Source organism: Capra hircus, chromosome 12 (assembly GCF_001704415.2).
Source record: "Capra hircus breed San Clemente chromosome 12, ASM170441v1, whole genome shotgun sequence".
Taxonomy (NCBI): Eukaryota; Metazoa; Chordata; class Mammalia; order Artiodactyla; family Bovidae; genus Capra; species Capra hircus.
The window spans coordinates 73,494,939-73,514,621 of record NC_030819.1 but is presented as its reverse complement, the minus strand read 5'-3'; the positions used below and the strand labels follow the sequence as shown (position 1 = coordinate 73,514,621).

Sequence of the window (19,683 nt, the reverse complement as noted above, 5' to 3'; positions counted from 1 at the left end):
ACTTATATTAACCCATTTCTCCAAGGAACAACTTCTGTATCCAGCCATTCCAAGTTTGATAACATGAACCCTGGACAAACTAAATTAGGACATCAATCCTAGATATGAGACAAAAGAGTTTTTAAAAACCTTTGAAGCATATATTTTATAGATGTGTATTACCACATATTTCCTTAAAATAATTTTTAAGATAATTTTTTCAGCCTTGGCAAAAATGACCCTGAAATTTATCTAGTAAAAGATAAATTAGCAAATAGCAATAAAAAAAATTCCTGAAAAAAAGAAATGAGTGAAAACCAGCTTTCCCAAATATTAAAACATATCATGAAACTGCAGTAATTAAAACAATTTGATTGAGTTCAGGAAAAGACTTACTGCAGGGAAGCACAGCTTACCATAAGTTGTTTTGCTAAACCCTCACAGGAGAGAGAGTTCAGTGAATGATGATGGACTAGCTGACTACTGTGAGAAAAAAAATCAGAGCAAGATCCTTTATTTTTATATCAAAATAAATTTTACAGAGCCCCAGGACTTGAACTTAAAAGATGGAACCATATAAGTTTCCAAAGGAGGCATGGGTAAGTGTATTTATAAACTTGAAATGAGGAGGGTACAGACTCAGGAAATAAAAGGATGAATAAATTTGGCTACCTCAAAATTCAAAACTTCAACTGGGATAAAAACTTAAAAAGATGTTTATGACACACAAAGGCTAATTCAGTTATTCTTTCATTCAGTCATTCAACATATTGTGAGTCCATATTGTGAGGCAGGCTTGCATCTATGTGATGGGGGTACAATAACAAGACAAATGAGATCCTTGTTCCTTAAGAGTTTATATTCTAAAAAAAGAGAAGACCATGAATAAGTGAGAAAAATATCCACTGATAATCCTATGCAGAGGATTAAACATGCTGTTGTGAGGCTCAGTGACTCAGTTCTTATTTTAGGTGGAGGCTCAGGGAAGGCCTGAGGAGGAAGCTAAAGACCTTATATAAACCAATAAAGAAAACACAGACACCAAACAGAAAAGGGCCAAGCAAAGGAAGAGAAAGTTGGCAGCTAAACCACAGAATGCCTGTAAATTTTAAAATAGTCATCATTTTCACACATAGCCAAAGAATATAAATCCAAACAATGAGATAAAGTTTTTCTTCTGTTGACAAAAACTAGGAAAGTATGATAGAGAATCAGGTACATTCCAGCACTTCGGTGGAGTGTCTAAGTTAACAAAAAAATAGTTTTTGTCAAGCAGTAACCATAAATATGCTAAAGCTGAAACTCCAGTACTTTGGCCACCTCGTGCGAAGAGTTGACTCATTGGAAAAGACTCTGATGCTGGGAGGGATTGGGGGCAGGAGGAGAAGGGGATGACAGAGGATGAGATGGCTGGATGGCATCACGGACTCGATGGACATGAGTCTGAGTGAACTCCGGGAGTTGGTGATGGACAGGGAGGCCTGGCGTGCTGCGATTCATGGGGTCGCAAAGAGTCGGACACGACTGAGCGACTGAACGGAACTGAACCATAAATACGTAAAATGTGCACATCCTTTGCAGAATGTTCAAAGATGTGTAAAAGGAGAGGCAGATCTGAATTACTAAAACAGTGAAAGTTTAAGGGAAAGACTTCTTGCACATTTGCAAGGACCTGGCACAGTAAAGTATGGCGTCATCCACACAACGGAATATTATGCAACAGCTCCCAAGAATTAGACAGATGGCAGAGAAGGGGTGCCTATGATAAGATCTCTAAGATACATTAAATGATAAAAGTAATGTTCAGAGCAGTTTGGAGGGTATTGTTCCATGTAAATAGAAAAGATACACATATATCCGTTTTTAACTTTTATATACTGGTATACATATCTTAGACATTTTTATGGTAAAACACATACTAAAATGTTAATTCTAACTATCATTGGAGCTCAAAGCATGACAGGAGGTAGGTAGGCAGACGAAGGAACCTTTAATATCATAAGTAGTGTTTGTTGTTTTAATCTTTGAACCATGTGAACATTACTTCCTCAAACTATCAAGAAAGGTTTATATCTGTGTGGGAGACCATTTCTGTTTCTTTCTGCTTTCCTTTATTTAAAAATCCCAATGGATATCTAGTTTTTAAGACACAAAAATGTAAAAGAGCAAAACAGTACATCATGAAGCCAAGAACTGTCAGGGAAGGCAAAAAAAGAGGACAGGAAGAGACTAGCACAGAGCGTCCAGTTACAGAGGCAAGGACAGGGGAGGGAAGAAAGCAGAGCAAGAGGGAGGCAGGAGGGGAGTCGATGAGGCACCACCACGCAGGACCATGACTCCAGGTGGCAGAAGGGGGTGCTCAGGTTCCGCTGCGCTCAGGATTTTTATTCTACAAGCAGCAAAGCGTGTTTACTAGGGAGAGGCTGGTTTTCCTTTGGTGCCACAAAGGAGAATTTCAACTAATTAATTTCTTCTGCTGAGCTGACAGCCACTGCAGATGAATCTGCATGCTTTATAAGCATATCCCTGGCTCGTTGATGTGGTTCTCACCCAGAAGTGCAACACCTCCTTGGACAGATAGAAAACAAGTCGTTCCCGTTCCAAGGACTAGCTTTGGAGACTAAGAAAATAAAAATGCTCTCCAAGTCGGAGGGACACGACACACAGCATCTGAGGCACTGTCAAATCTCATCTCACTCAACACGTATTTGTGAAGCACCAACCATTTTCCAGACACCTGGATTCAGGCTGAGGTACAGCTGCAAAGAAGACCCACCTCCAACCTGAAGGAAATCACAGAATAATGAGGAAGACAGACCCGGGAAACAACTGTGACACAAAACAGAAAGAAACGCATCGCTGGACACAAGTTCAAGCAACATGACAGCAGAATAAGAAGGAAGGGATGCAAACTAGAGACAAGGAGCAAATGTTCCCGAACGTTCGACATTTTAAGTGCATCCCAGGGGAAAGAATATGTGTCTTCTCACTGCTCTGCTTGCCTCCCTGCATTCAGGCAGAGCCCCATCGAGAGAAGATACTTAAGTCCTCTGAAAAACAAAGTCTCATTTTGGAGATGCTAAAGCAGAACCTCCTGTAAACACTGGCCAAGTCAGATATGTGTGTTAGTCGCCCAGCTGTGTCCAACTCTTTGTGACCCCATGGACTATACAGTCCATGGAATTTCCCAGGCAAGAATACTGGAGTGAGTAGCCATTCCCTTCTTCAGAGGATCTTCCCGACCCGGGATTGAACCCAAGTCTCCTGCATTGCAGGCGGATTCTTTACTAACTAAGCCACCAACTAAGTGTTTAGTTAGTGAGGACAACACTGCAAACAGTGCCACAGTCTGTGCCCATCCTGCTGGGACTGCTCTTGCTGGAGGAAGGACTGTGATGAAGCAGTGCTGGGGGACCAAGCTAACGGCAAGAAGTAAAAGGGCCACCATGTCCTGCCAGAGGTTATAGAAATTACTTCTCTCTGGTGCATTCTACCAAAGGCTCGACTAAACAACAAACAGGTGTGTACAAGGCTGGATGCGCGAGAAAGCTGATGAGTTTAAAGGCATGTTCCAAAGCAAGGCTGTGGTAATTGGAGACTAGGACAGGGTCATTTTAAAATCATGTTCGAATTCCAGTGGGGCGTGTTCTGACATGGTCAGCTTGACTGCATTATATGTAAACATTAAAGTGTCATCACCAGGGCAGACATGCTTCTCCCAGGAGAGAATGTTCTCTCAACTCAACGAGGGGAAAAGGATAGTCGAAGCGGGAGAGTTGATGCCATGAACTTCAAGAACCCCTACCTTTGGATGTTTAAAAGAACAACAAAAAACAAGAGGAGTTTGGAGCTGAGATAGCTTAGAGGAGCCTTGGTTCTGCAGCTCCCCACAGTAATGCCTTTCCCCAGAATAAAGATGATGTTGGCTATGAGAAAAAGTGGAAATGAACTCAAATTATTGAGAGGAAACCAACCAAATCCAAGGAAGTAAATGCTCATGGGTAAAGTAGGAGAGTGAAAAAATAGCATTAATAATGTGTACTCCTCTCTTACTGTGCTGTGCTAAATCGCTTCAGTCATGTCCGACTCTACGATCATACGGAACATAGCTCACCAGGCTCCCCTGCCCATGGGATTCTCCAGGCAAGAATACTCAAGTGGGTTGCCATGCCCTCCTCCAGGAGATCTTCCTGACCCAGGGATCGAACCCGGGTCTCTTACATCTCCTCAGGGGGCAAGCGGGTTCTTTACCACTAGTGTCACCTGGGAAGCCCCCCTCTCTTACTAGTTATTGTTAATTCTGTCATTAATATATAGAAATGGACGTTCAGCTACAATAGTCGTTGAGTTCTCTATCTCCCACCCAGAAATACTTCCTATCAAATTTCTTCCAACTTATAAAAAATATTTTTTAATCATAAAAATTGCTTTTATATGGTGGAAAATATAAAAAGTACAGAAATGATGAGGAAAAATATAATAACCACTCATAAAAATTCTCCACCCAGAGATAAGCTCCTTTAACATGTCAGTATATTTTCTTCATTTCTTGGTTTACATACATACAGAGACTGTAACTGCCTCTCACCACCTCGGGTCACATGTGCAGGCTTACCACGTGCCAGGCAGTAAGCTAAACTCTCCATGTGCTTGCTCTCATGTAATCTTCCAGGGTCATAAGGTAGACAGCACGACTATCATCCATAACAGATGACGTTTAGAAAGAGAAAGTAATCCATACAAAGTACAATAAGAGAAGAGGCAGGCTTCAAGACTCGCCCAGACTCTATTTTATAATCCCTTTTTTGTTTTCATTTTCACATAGGTAAGCACATTTACCCTTGTCTAACTCAATGAAACCAAGCCATGCCTGTGGGGCAACCCAAGACAGGCGGGTCATGGTGGAGAGGTCTGACAGAGCCTAGTCCACTGGAGAAGGGAATGGCAAGCCACTTCAGTATTCTTGCCTTGAGAACCCCATGAACAGTGTGAAAAGGCAAAATGATAGGATACCAAAAGAGGAACTCCCCAGGTCATTAGGTGCCCAATATGCTACTGGAGATCACTAGAGAAATAACTCCAGAAAGAATGAAGGGATAGAGCCAAAGCAAAAACAATACCCAGTTGTGGATGTGACTGGTGATAGAAGCAAGATCCAATGCTGTAAAGAGCAATATTGCATAGGAACCTGGAATGTCAGGTCCATGAATCAAGGCAAATTGGAAGTGGTCAAACGAGATGGCAAGGGTGAACGTCGACATTCAAGGAATCAGCGAACTAAAATGGACTGGAATGGGTGAATTTAACTCAAATGACCATTATATCTACTACTGCGGGCAGGAATCCCACAGAAGAAATGCAGTAGCCATCATGGTCAACAAAAGAGTCTGAAATGCAGTACTTGGATGCAATCTCAAAAACGACAGAATGATCTCTGTTCATCTCCAAGGCAAACCATTCAATATCATATTTATCCAAGTCTATGCCCCAACCAGTAATGCTGAAAAAGCTGAAGTCGAATGGTTTTATGAAGACCTACAAGACCTTTTAGAACTACCACCCCAAAATGATGTCCTCTTCATTACAGGGGACTGGAATGCAAAAGCAGGAAGTCAAGAAACACCTGGAGTAACAGGCAATTTTGGCCTTGGAGTACGGAACGAAGCAGGGCAAAGGCTAATAGAGTTTTGCCAAGAAAATGCACTGGTCATAGCAAACACCCTTTTCCAGCAACACAAGAGAAGACTCTACACATGGACATCACCAGATGGTCAACACCGAAATCAGGCTGATTATATGCTTTGCAGCCAAAGATGGAGAAGCTCTATACAGTCAACAAAAACAACACCGGGAGCTGACTGTGGCTCAGATCATGAACTCCTTATTGCCAAATTCAGACTTAAATTGAAGAACGTAGGGAAAACCACTAGACCATTCAGGTATGACCTAAATCAAATCCCTTATGATTATACAGTGGAAGTGAGAAATAGATTTAAGGGCCTAGATCTGATAGATAGAGTGCCTGATGAACTATGGAATGAGGTTCATGACATTGTACAGGAGACAGGGATCAAGACCATCCCCATGGAAAAGAAATGCAAAAAACCAAAATGGCTGTCTGGGGAGGCTTTACAAATAGCTGTGAAAAGAACAGAGGTGAAAAGCAAAGGAGAAAAGGAAAGATATAAGCGTCTGAATGCAGAGTTCCAAAGAATAGCAAGGAGAGATAAGAAAGCCTTCCTCAGTGATCAGTGCAAAGAAATAGAGGGAAACAACAGAATGGGAAAGACTAGAGATCTCTTCAAGAAAATTAGAGACACCAAGGGAACATTTCATGCAAAGATGGGCTCGATAAAGGACAGAAATGGTATAGACCTAACAGAAGCAGAAGATATTAAGAAGAGGTGGCAAGAATACACGGAATAACTGTACAAAAAAGATCTTCACGACCCAGATAATCATGATGATGTGATTACTAATCTAGAGCCAGACATCTTGGAAAGTGAAGTCAAGTGGGCCTTAGAAAGCATCACTATGAACAAAGCTAGGGGAGGTGATGGAATTCCAGTTGAGCTATTTCAAATCCTAAAAGATGATGATATGAAAGTGCTGTACTCAATATGCCAGCAAATTTGAAAAACTCAGCAGTGGCCACAGGACTGGAAAAGGTCAGTTTTCATTCCAATCCCAAAGAAAGGCAATGCCAAAGAGTGCTCAAACTACCACACAATTGCACTCATCTCACACGCTAGTAAAGTAATGCTCAAAATTCTCCAAGCCAGACTTCAGCAATACATGAACTGTGAACTCCCTGATGTTCAAGCTGGTTTTAGAAAAGGCAGAGGAACCAGAGATCAAATTGACAACATCCATTGCATCATCGAAAAAGCAAGAGAGCTCCAGAAAAACATCTATTTCTGCTTTATTGATTATGCCAAAGCCTTTGACTGTGTGGATCACAAGAAACTGTGGAAAATTCTGAAAGAGATGGGAATACCAGACCACCTAACCTGCCTCTTGAGAAATCTGTATGCAGGTAAGGAAGCAACAGTTAGAACTGGACATGGAACAACAGACTGGTTCCAAATAGGAAAAGGAGTACGTCAAGGCTGTATATTGTCACCCTGCTTATTTAACTTCTATGCAGAGTACATCATGAGAAACGCTGGACTGGAAGAAACACAAGCTGGAATCAAGATTGCCGGGAGAAATATCAATAACCTCAGATATGCAGATGACACCACCCTTATGGCAGAAAGTGAAGAGGAACTAAAAAGCCTCTTGATGAAAGTGAAAGAGGAGAGTGGAAAAGTTGGCTTAAAGCTCAACATTCAGAAAATGAAGATCATGGCATCCGGTCCTATCACTTCATGGGAAATAGATGGGGAAACAGTAGAAGCAGTGTCAGACTTTATTTTGGGGGGCTCCAAAATCACTGCAGATGGTGACTGCAGCCAATGAAATTAAAAGGCGCTTACTCCTTGGAAGAAAAGTCATGACCAACCTAGATAGTATATTCAAAAGCAGAGACATTACTTTGCTGACTAAGGTCCGTCTAGTCAAGGCTATGGTTTTTCCTGTGGTCATGTATGGATGTGAGAGTTGGACTGTGAAGAAGGCTGAGCGCAGAAGAATTGATGTGTTTGAACTGTGGTGTTGGAGAAGACTCTTGAGAGTCCCTTGGACTGCAAGGAGATCCAATCAGTCCATTCTGAAGGAGATCAACCCTGGGATTTCTTTGGAAGGACTGATGCTAAAGCTGAAACTCCAGTACTTTGGCCACCTCATGCGAAGAGTTGACTTATTGGAAAAGACTCTGATGCTGGGAGGGATTGGGGGTAGGAGGAGAAGGGGACGACTGAGGATGAGATGGCTGGATGGCATCACGGACTCGATGGACGTGAGTCTGAGTGAACTCCTGGAGCCGGTGATGAACAGGGAGGCCTGGTGTACTCCAATTCATGGGGTTGCAAAGAGTCGGATACGACTGAGCGACTAAACTGAAACTGAAACTGAAGCACATTTACATTATTGAAGCATAGTAGTCACTGTTGCATGGTATTCCAGACTTCAAAATCCTCGACTTCTCTACTACTGAAAAATTATTTGAAACCTCCCATTAAGCTGATTTTCAATGTAAACAATCCTATCCATACAGCTTGCATGCGTGTCTGATTATTTCCTCAGAATAGATGTATACCTTTTAGATCTAAGAGTTTTATTTTAGGAAACTCTTTAGAATTTAATACTGTCAGAGTCCTTTGGTGCCCGTCTTATCAGCACCAGTACGAGGGAGTCTGTAATGTTTTTTAATAACTAATAATGTAAATACTCCTCACCCCAGCAAACACACAAATTATTTATTAATCTTGTGATTATTCTCTCAGTTGAAGTGTAGATATGGTTTTTCAAACTACCTCAAATTCCACTGAAATTTTTACTGGAATTGCATTAAACTCACTCATTAATTTGGACAGAACTGTAGTTGTTACAGTATTGAATTTTACCACTCAGGGGCATCAGCCATCCCTACTTTATTCAAATTGACATTAATGGATTATAGGAAAATTCTCAGGTATTCTGGGGCTTTTATAGGTTTGGGGGTTTTGAATGTGTGTGTGTGTGTTTTTTTTTAAGGGATTGAGCAATTTTTTATTGTTGCTTTTTGATGAAATCTTTCTATCCCCTATTTTCTCATTAATGTTTACTAATATTTGAGAGCATTACTGATTCTTACATATATGTTTTATGCTGTGCTTAGTCACTCAGTCATGTCCAACTCTTTGTGACCCCGTGGACTGTAGCCCACCAGGCTCCTCTGTCCATGGGGGATTCTCCAGGCAAAAATACTGGAGTGAGCTGACATGCCCTCCTCCAGGGAATCTTCCCACCCAGGGACTGAGCCCGGGTCACCCACATTGCAGGCAAATTCTTTACCATCTGTGCAATGAGGGAAGCCCAAGAATACTAGAGTAGGTAGCCTATCCCTTTCTGCAGGGGATCTTCCTGACCCAGGAATCAAACCAGGGTCTCCTACATTGCAGGTGGATTCTTTACCAGCTGAGCTACCAGGAAAGCCCTAAAAAATACAGAACGCTTCATGAATTTGTGTGTCATATATATATGAAGTGAAGTGAAGTGAAAGTCACTCAGTCTTGTCGAACTCTTTGCGACCCCATGGACTTTACAGTTCATGGAATTCTCCAGGTCAGTATACTGGAGTGGGTTGGCCTTTCCCTGCTCCAGGGGATCTTCCCAACCCAGGGATTGAACCCAGGTCTCCCATGCTGCAGGTGGATTCTTTACCAACTGAGCCACAAAGGAAGCCCATATATATACATACATACAACTCATTTAATTCCATTTGTTCTAAGCAATTTTTAGTTGATTCTCTTGGGTTGTACAGATTGCTCTCATCCATAAATAATAACTTTTATTTCCAATAATTAGATAAAACTCCTTTTCTATTTTTGTCCTATCAAGTTGGCTAAAACAATTCTTGAACCTTGTCCCATGCAATACTGAAGTTTTCTTCCCCTTCACTAGAAAAGAGTTTTTCATCAAATAACACTAAAAGCATTAGGTTAGAATTTCCAGAACAAATATTAGTTGGTGGTAGGGGTTGCAGATCCTTTTATGTTGTTCATTGTTCTAATATTTTACCACTGAGATTAATGTTGGTTATTGGTTTGAAAGACTATATGAATGTTAAGGGAAAAAAAAAATAGCTTATTATTTTTTTTCTTTTAACTGATAGATTTTAACCTACCAGTGCCCATTTTTGGCAACTACAGAGGTAGGCGAATTCTTTTTCTCTCATGATCTCTTTTTCTCTCATATTTCGGTCTTCCTTTGTGGCTCAGCTGGTAAAGAATCCACGTGCAATGCAGGAGACCTGGGTTTGATCTCTGGGTTGGAAAGATCCCCTGGAGAAGGGAAAGGCTACCCACTCCAGTATTCTGGCCTGGAGAACTCCATGGACTGTATAGTCCATGAGGTCGCAAAGAGTTGGACACAACTGAGCAATTTTCACTATCATATTGCAGTGATATAAAAAGTTATAATATATAGGTAGTCATCTTTGCACTCCTAGAATAAACTTAACTGTCTATGTAAATGATATGAGAAAAAAATTCCATTAGCTAGAATTTTCTTTCAGATGTTAATCTCTATAAATCTGTGAGTGTGTGTCCCTTTACCAGGTTGTGACATCATGAGAATGACAGTTAAATAATATTAATTCTAAATTATTTCATCTTTTTCCTTGCTCTGAAACAACTTGTAGGACACAGGAAATATGTCCTTGAAAATTCTAATGAACCTGCCTGTAAATTTATCCAAATTTAGCTTGTTAAGGGAAAGTAATTCTCAGAAAACTTTAAAATCACTTGCATTTTTGTCTTTAATTCTTTGAGTCAGTTTAGAGTTTTACATTTTCTCATAAAACTATTCACTTAATCTTTTCTAAAACTATGGTTCTAGTCCCTCATTTATACTGTTGTGTATTTGCATTTTTACTAATATTTTCTTGATTAGACTTACCAGAGATTTGTTCATTTTGTTGACCTTATCAAAGAAGAAGCTGTTGAATTTTTATAACAGCTGTTTCTTCAAGTTTTTTTTTTTTAATTTCTGTTCCTAATTACTTCCTTTAGTAATGTTTATTGTTCTTGTTTTAAATTCTTAGGTGGGATACTTTAATTTGTTTCTGTTTTGAGTACTGACTGGATTTAAAGCTGTGATTTTTCTGAGTACAGCTTTGCAAGGATTCCCTATAAGCTGCTCTCACCATAATTTCTAACATAGTCTACAATCATTTTCTCTGTCATTGAATAATTTAAGTGTGTTTTCATGTTTTGGTTTGTTTTTACTTTCCAAATGACTATATAAAATCAATAACCATGCAAAATCAGTAAGAGCACTCAACCTACCAGAAACATTTTAAATTCCTTGTAGGTAGAAAAGGGATAAAATAAATTATATGGAAAAACGAGTATGCAGGATCAACTGGGTCTGACTTAGCTGTGTTTCTAAAGGAGGGCTGAGAGAAGCTAAAGATGACCAGCTGGAGAAGTGCTTTGAGAGGAACTTGATGGTGGGTTCTTCCTCTCCCACACTGACATAGTCCCCTGGGTAACACAGAATGGAGAAGGGGTTGTGAGCTCAGAGGAGCGGGACAGTGTCCCAATACATGCTGACCACAGGAGAACAAGAGGCTACCGCATGCAGAAGATTGGCTTCTATATATCTTAACTTGGCCAGGGGCTTCCTTGGTGGCTCAGATGGTAAAGAATCTGCCCCAAGTGCAGGAGATCTGGGTTCAGTCCCTGGGTTGGGAAGATCACCTGGAAAAGGGCATGGCAACCCACTCCAGTTTTCTTGCCTGGAGAATCCCATGGATAGAGGAGCCTGGTGGGCTACAGTCCATGGGGTCACAAAGAGTCAGACACGGCTGAGCAACTAATACTTTCACGTGTCCAAAGAAACATGAGATAACCAAGAATCACCAAACATTTGAGAGAGAAAACTACATGAGATAAAACTTACATCAGAAAGGAAAAAAATACTGTTAAAATAGTAAGTAGAAAATGTTAATGATTGTATAACTACCATTAATGAAGAGATCAGAAAGGATAGTCCACTTATAAAGCAGAACACTGCTATGAAAAAGTAAGTCAGTAACACTGGCAAATAAACAAATTCAGTGCAGGGGCCAAATAAGCAGAATGACGAAATGATTCCAGGAGCAAGATGATCTAGCGAAAGGTTTCTCCCAGAATGCAATGGAAAAGGCCAGACAGGAAGTATAAGACAAATGGTTAAGAGAAACAGAGGATAGGTCGAGCTAGAATTTCCAAAGCTACTTGATACATATCCAAGAAACAGGGAATAGGCATGATAATAGGGAAGAAATGTGAAAAGAAAATAGAAATTTCTCAGAACTACAGTAAGACATATTTTGAGGTTAAACAGGCCAACAAAAGGTAATACAAAATTAAAATCAAAACCACTAAGAAATTTCTTATGATAGGGAGGAAAGGAGAGGAGAGAAAAGAGGAAAAGTAAATAAACAGTACAGAAAATTCAGAGTCAAGAAAATAAGAATGGAAAACAAAAATAAAAAGTAAATTATGTAGCAGAAAATGGGCAGATATACTAGCAATCACAATAAATGAGAATATATTAAAAAGATTATGAAATTAGGTAAAAGAAAAATCAGAAATCTAAGCCACGTGACACAGAGAGGTTAAAATTAAGTAATGGAAAAAGAAATTGCCACGTAAGTTCTAGCAAGAAGGATGGCAAAATAATTAGGATCAGACAAAATTAAGACCAAGAACCATCAAGGTGAAAATCACTAAGTGAGAAGAGTAGTCCATTTCATATTGATAAAATCCTGTACTGAAAGGCTGGCTTCCCATAAGTCATGTTGGTTGGAACTACTTCTCATATCAATGGCTGAACCAATCACAATCAATGAGAATAGAATTCCCATGATCAGTTAGACCATTTGTAAATGCATCCCTGGGCTGACTTCTTCTGACTTTTCTGAAACAGGCCATGCTAAGTAGTATGAATACATGAAGGGGGAAAAATAATGGGATTTTAGGAGAGAAGTAGGTAATCAACACTATTTGATACACCATTCTGAAGTTATAATGCACAATTTTTTCTTGTGTAGCATTAATTACTACCAAGTGATTATTCACTATAAAATAAAAGTACAGTGTTTTATTTGTCTTCTTTTAATTGTTCATCTCCTCCACAAAAAAGTAAACTTTAGGAGAGAAGGGGCCTTGTCTATCCTGTTTCTAGCTGGAACTTCAGTATCTTCCAGAAGGCTCAGTACATAATAGGAGCTCAGTCCCTGTTGTTGACAGAATAGATGGATAGATGGATGGATGGATAGATGGGTCGGTGGATGAATACTGGGATGGATTACTCTGAGATAGAATAATATCAGAATAATAGAGTAAAAAAAAAGCCATAAAAGCTTTAAATGGTATAAATAATGTCAGAGTTACAGGGACACAGGGACTGCACAAAAAGACCACTGAACCACTGAACTGAATGTTCAGAAGGGATTTTATCTTTAGGAGCAGTTTCAGTAAGAGCGTTTATGGATATAAACCAAAATGTAAAGCATTAAGGACAAAGTGGGCAATAAAGATGTGATTATAGTAATATTATCTCTGTCTTTTTGGGTTTTTTTGGTAGAAGCAGAAAAGGTGATAACCCTGAGGATAGCTGAATCAAGGAAGAAGTAGATTGGCTTGTTTATTTTATTACAGCAAGAGTCAGCATGCCTGCTGACAAAAAATATACTAGTTAACGGAAAATATACTGAAGGTGTAGGGGGAAAATGATGCTTTTGAACTGTGGTGTTGGAGAAGACTTTTGAGAGTCCCTTGGACTGCAAGGAAGTCCAACCAGTCCATCCTAAAGGAGATCAGTCCTGGGTGTTTACTGGAAGGACTGATGTTGAAGCTGAAGCACCTGATGCAAAAAGCTGACTCATTAGAAAAGACATTGAATCTGGGAAAGATTGAGGGCAGGAGGAGAAGGGGACGACAGAGGATGAGATGGTTGGATGGCATCACCGACCCGATGGACATGGGTTTGGGTGGACTCCGGGAGTTGGTGATGGACAGGGAGGCCTGGCGTGCTGCAGTCCATGGGGTCGCAAAGAGTCAGATAAGACTGAGCGACTCAACTGAACTGATAGGGTGAAAAACTGAAAGTAGGAGGTATTAGTCAGTCAGTTGTGTCTGACTCTCTGTGATCTCATGAACTGTAGGTAGTAATAGTACCATCAGGTTCCTCAGTCCATGGAATTCTCCAGAAAAGAATACCAGAGTGGGTTGCTATTTCCTCCTCCACGGGATCTTCCCAACCCAGGGATCAAATCCATATCTCCTACACTGCAGGCATATTCTTTACCACCTGAGCCACCAGAGAAGCCAAGGGAATTACAAGTAAAGTTTTGGAAGAGGGAATTGAATCAAATGTAAAATACTGAGGAGTTAAAATTAAGGAAGAACCTACTGTCCCCAAAGACCAGAGTAATGGAAGAATGTGAAAGTCAGAGACAGACAGAGAAGGATCAACATGTGGTCACCTCACTGTAACCTAGAGAATCTACTCTCCAATTTCTCTACAGTAGGTGTTCATTAAATACTTGTTGAATCAAGGGAACAAGTAAACACATGAATGTGTGTGTTAGTTGCTCAGTCGTGTCTGACTCTTCGCGACCTCATAGACTGTAGCTTGCCAGACTCCTCTGTCCATGGGATTCTCCAGGCAAGAATACTGGAGTGGGTTGCCATTTCCTTCTCCAGGGGATATTCCCGACCCAGGGACTGAACCCAGGTCTCCTGCATTACAGGCAGATGCTTTACCATCTGGGCTACTAGGTGAAATCAAACACATGAAAAGATGTGATGATACAAATGTGTTATGGCTCCCTACCATGAACGTGATTCTTCTTGTTTTCTTAAGCAAAACCACTGAAGTGATAATGAGTGACAGACTGTACTAGCTAGGGAAGCTTCCAGTGGACATTTTTTAACAACAGACTGAGCAAAAAGGGAGAGAAGCAAAAATAAGGTAAATATTCCAAATAGGAGAAGGAGTCCATCAAGGCTGTATATTGTCACCCTGCTTATTTAACTTCTATGCAGAGTACATCATGAGAAACACTGGGCTGGAAGAAGCACAAGCTGGAATCAAGATTGCTGGGAGAAATATCAATAACCTCACATATGCAGATGACACCACCCTGATGGCAGAAAGTGAAGAGGAACTAAAAAGCCTCTTGATGAAAGTGAAAGAGGAGAGTGGAAAAGTTGGCTTAAAGCTCAACATTCAGAAAACGAAGATCATGGCATCCAGTGCCATCACTTCATGGGAAGTAGATGGGGAAACAGTGGAAACAGTGTCAGACTTTATTTTTTTGGGCTCCAAAATCACTGCAGATGGTGACTGCAGCCATGAAATTAAAAGACACTTGGAAGAAAAGTTCTGACCAACCTAGATAGTATATTCAAAAGCAGAGACATTACTTTGCCAACTAAGGTCCGTCTAGTCAAGGCTATGGTTTTTCCTGTGGTCATGTATGGATGTGATGTATTGGACTGTTAAGAAGGCTGAGCGCCGAAGAATTGATGTGTTTGAACTGTGGTGTGGTGTTGGAGAAGACTCTTGAGAGTCCCTTGGACTGCAAGGAGATCCAACCAGTCCATTCTAAAGGAGATCAGCCCTGGGATTTCTTTGGAAGGACTGATGCTAAAGCTGAAACTCCAGTACTTTGGCCACCTCATGAGAAGAGTTGACTCATTGGAAAAGACTCTGATGCTGGGAGGGATTGGGGGCAGGAGAAGGGGACGACTGAGGATGAGATGGCTGGATGGCATCACTGACTTGATGGACGTGAGTCTGAGTGAACTCCGGGAGTTGGTGATGGACAGGGACGCCTGGCATGCTGCAATTCATGGGGTCACAAAGAGTCGGACACGACTGAGCGACTGAACTGAACTGAACTGATTCTACCATTATTGAAGTCCCTAGTGATGGAACTATCTGTACACTCATTATTCATTTTACTGAAAGCTTCAGTAAGTAAAAGGAAATAATTTATAGAAAAAGAAAATATGTTTAATCAATAACCAGAAAAATATATATGTATCAACATTTGTCTGACTCCAGAAGAAAAACAAGATTAAGAAATAAAAAGCTTAATTTTCACTGTTTAAAATAACTGCTCAACCTGAAAATTAAATAGCAGATTTGATTTTCTAATCTGTTGAGCATGCTCTTTGTAAAATGTTCTACATTTACAGGTTTTCACATTCTAAATATACCAAACTTTATAAAACAGTATTTAAGATTCACTAGTAGTTATTTTTAAAATACATTATGTCTACACTGGTTTGTAACACCCCTCTTAGTATCTAAGTACCTCAGGATGTGGTAATAAGTTGAAAGATCACAGAAAAATATTAATACTTTCATGTCATTGATGGACATCATTGAAAATATAACTTAAATATATACTAGATCCAGTTTCTACTTGCTAATTACTAGAATCTCACTATAACACTGCTTATTTAACTGTGGATTTCAGTATGAAGCCTTTGTCAAAGGAAAAATAATTTTTTTTTAAACAGCAAGAGATAAAAATGCTTTGTGGCTTCTTTATTGCTTATCATGCTTGTATTCAGTCGCTAAGTCATGTCCAGCTCTTTGCAACCCCATGGACTGTAGCCCGTTAGACTCCTATGTCCATGGGATTCTCCAGGCAAGAATTCTGGAGTGGGTTGCCATTTCCTTCTCCAGGGGATCTTTCAGACCCAGGGATCAAACCCACATTTCCTGCATTGCAGGCAGATTCCTTAGCACTGAGCCACTAGGGAAGCACCTTATTGGCACTTGGCTTAATAATTAAGCCTAGTAAGTGGCTTAATAACTAAACTGACAATTTACATTATTTCTTTCAACAATTTAACAGTTAGAACCAGATATGGAACAATGGACTGGATCCAAATTGGGAAAAGAGTACGTTAAGGCTGTATATTGTTACCCTGCTTATTTAACTTGTATGCAGAGTACAGCATGTGAAATGCTGGGTTGAAGCACAAGCTGGAATCAAGATTGCCAGGAAAAATATCAATAACCTCAGATACGCAGATGATACCACTCTTTTGGCAGAAAGTGAAGAAGAACTAAAGAGCTTTTTGATGAAAGTGAAAGAGAAGAGTGAAAAAACTGCTTGAAACTCAACATTCAAAAAACTAAGTTCATGGCATCTGGTCCCATCACTTCATGGCAAATAGATGGGCAAACGATGGAAACAGAGACTTGAGCTCAAAAATCACTGCAGATGGTGACTGCAGCCATGAAATTAAAAGACATTTGATCCTTGGAAGAAAAGCTATGACCAATCTCGACAGCATATTAAAAAGCAGAGACGTTACTTTACTGACAAAGGTCTGTCTAGTCAAAGCTATGTTTTTTCCATTGGTCATGTATGGATGTGAGAGTTGGACCATAGAGAAAGCTGAATGCTAAAGAATTGCTGTTTTTGAACTGTGGTACTGGAGCAGACTCTTGAGAGTCCCTTGGGCTGCAAGGAGATCAAGCCAGTTCATCCTCAAAGAAATCAGTCCTGAATATTCATTGGAAGGACTGATGCTGAAGCTGAAGCTCTAATACTTTGGCCACCTGATGCGAAGAACTGACTCATTGGAAAAGACCCTGATGCTGGGAAAGATTGAGGGCGGGAGGAGAAGGGGATGACAGAGGATGAGATACTTGGATGGCATCACCAACTCGATGGACATGAGTTTGAGCAAGCTCCAGGAGTTGGTGATGGACAGGGAGGCCTGGCATGCTACAGTGCGTGGGGTTATAGTCAGACATGACTGACTGACTGAACTGAACTGAAGCACAAAACAACTCAGTGACAACCACTTATATTGTATGTTGGATTAAACTATGAAAAAGTAAGGGCTTGACCTCTGTTGGGAGGAGGGTAGCACTCAAAAGGTCAATTCTAACAACAACAATCACTACACATTTCATAATATGAATATGTTAAAATATGATTTCCACACTCGATTGCTATAAGTTACCTTGTAGAGCAAAGATATAAGGGGAAAAAACAAACCAAATTAAGGAAATCAGAATGGGCGTTAGAATTCAAGGTAATTGAATAATTGAAGAAACAGACTTGAGGGATATCCTGGAAGAAATGACAGGATAGATTAAGTACAAATAGAGCAAGAAAAAAGTTGGAAAATAAATATGGGGAAGATAATGGTCTCCCACTAGCTGAATAATTTTTTGTTTTGCTTGTTTAAAGGACCTGGAATCAAGTGGCCCCTTGGAGCTGACTCCCATCTCTCTCATCACTCCCATTCTTGGTTGAGGAGCCTCTGAGCCTATGAATCAAAGGTAGGTATGACCATCAAGTCACAATACTGTTTTCAGTTACCCTGTCAGAAATTTCCTATTCTAATAAGTACTTTTCTCAGTGTCCATCTCCCTAATTTCTATTGCTCATTTTATTGGGAATATTGTGTTTTTTTGAAACACCTCACATATTTGTATGTGTGTAAAGTGCATTGTTTCATTCTTTGGGTATTTTTAGATGAACATTTAAGCCAGTGTCACGATTTTGTGTGCCTGCTTTTTTTCCATTATGCATTATAGTGGTCTCTGGACATTATTTGCAATATCATATATCTTTAATTTAAAAAATGGCAGCGGCATTTGTTATATTTTGTAGACCAGAAGTTCCCAAGTGTCCTGGAATCCCACTTAATATTCTGCAACAACCTAACTGGGAAAAGAATTTGAAAAAGTATAGATACATGTTTATGCATGTAACTGAATCACTTTGTTATATACCTGAAACTAACACATTTTTAATCAACTATACTCCAATACAAAATAAAAAGTTAAAAAAAAAAAAAGAAGTTCCCAAGTGTTCTATCATCTTCTCCCTGAACCAGTGGCACCAACTACAGCAGACACACTGTAGCCCTCTGAGGCTACGTAAGTAGCAGGAGCCAATACGTAGTTGAATAGAAGCCACGATCATACCACCATACTCTTAAAACATACTCACATCTCACCATTTTTAACAAAACAATGGTGTTTTGTTTTGTTTTTAGGATTTTCATGTATATAAATATTTCTGTTCTCAAGCTCTTCAACATTATCTAGTACCACAACCAAATACCACTATGGTCTTTGAATACCTTCTGGTGCTGTTCTTCCTTCATCTTTTGCAATTTTTGATTTTGTTCTTCCTTTAGAGTATCCATATAAGCCTGTCTTCTGGCCTGTAATGGTATGGAAAAAAAAACAATCATGAGACAAAGCATCACCACAATGTCTAATGCCTACCGTGGGTCTAGTTCTAACAGATCAACCTGAGCATATAGCAAGCTTTCCGTGTACACTTGCGTAAAATTGAGTGATTTATGCATATGTCTGCAGATGCCCCTTGGGATATACAAAAAGAGACGAGTATAAGCACAACCATCCAGCACACTTTAAAGGATGCTCTAAACATTTGTTTAATTAAGCTGTAAAAAAATATCCCCTCAGAGATAATCAACACAGTTTACTCCTTCTCATAAGGAGGATTTGAAGCAGAGGAAAGTTAAATGTATTTTTTCAAGAATATTTCAACTAGCTGATGAATATCAGAGGCAAGCCGTGGTGACACTGACTGCAGCAGCACGGACGTGTCTACTGCTCATTAACGATGTCCTATTAAACAGCGTGTCAGCTGGTGATTGATGCTGCGTAATTCCAGAGATGAATTTCTCTCCAGGTCTTTGTGCTCCTAATCTGCACCTGAAGTTCCTTTCTGTGCCCGAGTGGGAAAGCAAAGTCTGTTCAGGCGCACAGAAGCCATCATTTCTGGCTGAATTAGGACCCCAAGGGGGAAGCTCGGAAGAGTCAGCACACACAGTAAGACGTCCTTCAGTCCCAGAGACCCTCCATGTCAGGGTCCCCCTCCTCCATGGGCACAGAGACCACATGTGCTGGAATTGATGAGATTTCAAGTATTCTATCTGTTCATTTGTCATATGCTTTCTCTCCCTCACCCTGATTTGCAGCCCACCCTCAGAAGGCAGAGAGGCCAGCCTGATAAGCTAACACGTAGGAAATCCATTGTTCTCATAAACTACT

At 40.1% G+C, this 19,683-nt stretch overlaps 1 protein-coding gene across 2 annotated transcripts in view; it reads right to left on the bottom strand.

Annotated features, from left to right (window-relative positions):
* EPSTI1 (epithelial stromal interaction 1 (breast)) overlaps positions 1 to 19,683 on the bottom strand; it is a 103,094-nt gene that overhangs the window by 14,669 nt on the left and 68,742 nt on the right. For both annotated transcript variants that reach the window (XM_018056782.1, XM_018056781.1), the window contains exon 8: positions 18,741 to 18,824. In XM_018056782.1, the coding sequence (XP_017912271.1) occupies positions 18,741 to 18,824 (84 nt within the window). The remainder of the gene's footprint in view (positions 1 to 18,740; positions 18,825 to 19,683) is intronic.